At 43.6% G+C, this 3,516-nt stretch overlaps 1 protein-coding gene across 1 annotated transcript; it reads left to right on the top strand.

The window, feature by feature from the left end:
- The first annotated feature begins 908 nt into the window (after positions 1 to 908).
- On the top strand, positions 909 to 3,304 carry LOC134290552 (uncharacterized). The gene is made up of 2 exons (XM_062857713.1): positions 909 to 3,012; positions 3,210 to 3,304. Exons 1-2 carry the CDS (start codon positions 909 to 911, stop codon positions 3,302 to 3,304), a joined length of 2,199 nt encoding a protein of 732 aa, XP_062713697.1.
- Positions 3,305 to 3,516: the final 212 nt, after the last annotated feature.

Below are 3,516 nucleotides of genomic sequence, written 5' to 3'. Positions count from 1 at the left end.
TGCACAACCACTACCAAATATTTTTTCGAATAATGTGAACCACTTCGAGAAATTTGCCTTTAGATTGTATTCGCCATACAATATTTTTGCGATTTACTTTTAGCGATTTTTCGCGCATAGAAGCTAGCGCCACATTGGTCGATGCGGAGAGTAGGAAAACAGCCGATGTAGTTAATTCATTCCAATGTTGAATGTAGCTGCGATGATTTAAGTAAAATATCTGAGCAAATCCTGCAGCACATGTTTACACTCAGTCGCCATTTTTCACTTTGCACATCTCCGGCGGCTGACACAGACGCTAAGCATTAGTATTATGTGTGAACTCACATATTTTTTTGCTATGGGTGTTAACACATACTAAGTATTTGTGAAACTAATCTAGGCCATAAACAACAAATATCTTAGTTATATTTTAGGTAACAAAACGTATGTGTGGAAAGACCAATGAATTATCTACATCGGCTGTTTTCCTACTCTCCGCATCGACCAATGTGGCGCTAGCCTCTATGCGCGAAAAATCGCTAAAAGTAAATCGCAAAAATATTGTATGGCGAATACCATCTAAAGGCAAATTCTTCAAAGTGGAACACATTATTCGAAAAAATATTTGGTAGTGGTTGTGCACAATGGTGACCACTATTAAGCCTACCAAATATTTTTTCGGGAAAAGCTTTGTATTTCAAGTAATTCAAGTTTAGATGCATTTCGCCATACAAAATAAAATTGATTTACTCCTGCTGATCAACTGTGGCTGCGCGCAAAGCGGGTAGTCCATTGGATCGATGTGTATTTTCACATAAAATAAATGTTCGCAGTTTTTGCAGTGTACAAGTCGGATGGACTAATATTATTAGTAGAATTTACAAGTGTATGTCGCATAAACAAACTACAAGTATAAAATATTAGCTATGACTTGTACTTTTGAGTTGGAAGAAGGGGTCTTCCGAAACCGACTTCTAGGCAAGTACGATTTGAATACAAGAAACTCGCTTCTTGAACCTGTTTCCATTTTCGAGGCCCCGGGATCTCCGGAACACGGTATTGGATATAGGCGCATCCCGAAGGACGCTCGATTGTACGACCAATGGAGGATAACGACTGGAGACTCCCGGTTGGCAGTAGCTGGTCCGTCATGGTCGCGTGATTACCTCACACTCCCCATTTTGGACTCCGTGGGATCGAAAAGGGGTTTCAAGGCCCCAGTTAGGCGGGGTCCTCCTGGTGCTGAAGTCATGGTCTTGCCGGAAGTAGCGACTACCTTCCGACGCCCGATGACAGGTTCCTCCAAATCCTTGATAGCAAGGCGAGATCATCACGATGGTGTATTGATCTACTATCAAAACGCTGGTGGAATGAATAGTAGCGTGGACGAATACCTTTTCGCAATATCCGATGGGTGTTACGACATCATCGTTCTAACCGAAACGTGGTTGGGCTCACGAACTCTCTCTGGACAGGTTTTTGGTACGGAATACGAAGTATGTCGCTGTGATCGTGGACCTCGAAACAGTCGCAAATCAACTGGTGGCGGCGTTCTCATAGCTACCAAAAAGATGTTCAAAACTAGAGTTTTGAACAATGACGACTGGGATAGTGTAGAACAGCAATGGGCGTGTATCCAGCTTACAAATCGCAAGGTGTTTCTGTGTGTTGTATATGTGCCCCCTGATCGAACCCGTGACACCGCCTTAATCGACACTCATTCCCGATCGTTAGCGGCGGTTATTGAAAAGGCTAATGCGGTCGACGAAATCATAATCATTGGGGATTTCAACTTACCGGAAATCTCTTGGAAATCGTCCTGCAATGGGTTTCTACACCCCGATCCCGATCGATCTAAGTTGAATGTAGGTGCATCCAAACTTTTAGATAGTTATAGCTCCGCCACGTTACGACAAATTAATTACATTACCAACGAAAATGGTCGCTGTCTTGATCTCTGTTTCGTGAGTGCTCGAGATGTCGCCCCAGCTATCTCCATTGCTCCAGTCCCACTGGTCAAACATGTGAATCACCATCCTCCATTAGTCCTCACACTCGACGATCATTGTTCAAGCAAAATGATGACTGTCGCTCCCGTGTTTTACGACTTTCGTAATGCTGACCAGCAAAGCATTATTGAATTTCTATCTGCCATCGATTGGACCGCTGTCCTCGACGAACGTAATGTGAACAATGCTGCTCAGACACTCTCGCACATCCTGGGTCATGTGATTGAGCGACATGTACCTAAGAAAGCTTTCCTGAACAACAAACCGTGGATGACTCATGAGCTTCGTGTACTGAAGTCCACGAAGAAAGCTGCTCTTAAGAAGTACTCGAAATATCGGACAGTTTCGCTGCGAGACCATTACAAGAGACTAAACTCCGCATACCATTTGAGTAGCCGCCTGAGCTTCCGACGGTACCAGGAAAACCTCCAACGGAATCTGAGGATTCGGCCCAAGTCCTTCTGGAAGTACGTTAACAGTCAACGGAAAGAGGCTGGCTTTCCTTCAACCATGACCTTCAACGAAAAATTCTCCTGCAACCCCGATGACATCTGCCAGTTTTTTGCCGACAAGTTTGCCAGCACTTTCAACAATCAAGTCATTCCCGATCGTCAAATTCATCAAGCCGCTTGCAATGTTCCGTTAATGACTGGAAGTAGTCTATACAGACTTGACATCGACAATGCCATGATTTTTAGAGCCGCCTCGTCGTTAAAGTCATCGAGCAACTCTGGCCCTGACGGAATCCCATCCGTTTTTGTGAAGAGGTTCATTGAAAATCTCCTGACTTCTCTGCAGCACGTATTCAGCCTGTCCTTGTCAAGTGGTGAATTCCCGTCGGTTTGGAAAACCGCCGTTATGTTTCCCGTTCTCAAGAAAGGTGATCGCAGGAACGTCTGCAACTATCGCGGTATCACATCACTGTGCGCAATCTCCAAGCTGTTTGAACTTGTAGTTATGGACCCACTTCTCGCACATTGCAAACAATATCTGAGTGACGACCAACATGGGTTCATCTCAGGTAGGTCGACCTCGACTAACCTCTTGTGTCTTACCACGTACATTGCGGAAAGCTTTGCCAGAGAGAGTCCAAACGGATGTCATCTATACACTGAGAAAAAAAGTATAGTAATGCGAACCATGGCATCGTGCTTAATTTTACCATCCCCAAATATTGTAAACCCAACCAAAAATTTCTTTACGCCTACCACAAACCAGTGAGAATTACCATGCTACATGGTAGCTGTAACATGGTGAGATTCATAATATGCATATTCAGCAGTACTATTCAATTTTTACCATTCGTCGAGTAGACATAGTAATATTGACTCAAACAATGTTGGCCCAAACTTTCAAAATTTTCGAGTTTACAACGCATCATAGTTGTTGGAAATATGCAAATGTTCTTGTAATTCTTTAGCTCGCTGTTCAGTCCGCTGTGTGTCATTTGCGTTCGCCATCTTTATTGGACTCGAGACCAGATTTATCAAAGCAAACTTGGTAAGTTACTCATCGAAGCATCATT

This window comes from Aedes albopictus, chromosome 3 (genome assembly GCF_035046485.1).
Source record: "Aedes albopictus strain Foshan chromosome 3, AalbF5, whole genome shotgun sequence".
NCBI classification, from domain to species: Eukaryota; Metazoa; Arthropoda; class Insecta; order Diptera; family Culicidae; genus Aedes; species Aedes albopictus.
This window is presented reverse-complemented; position numbering and strand designations above follow the sequence as displayed.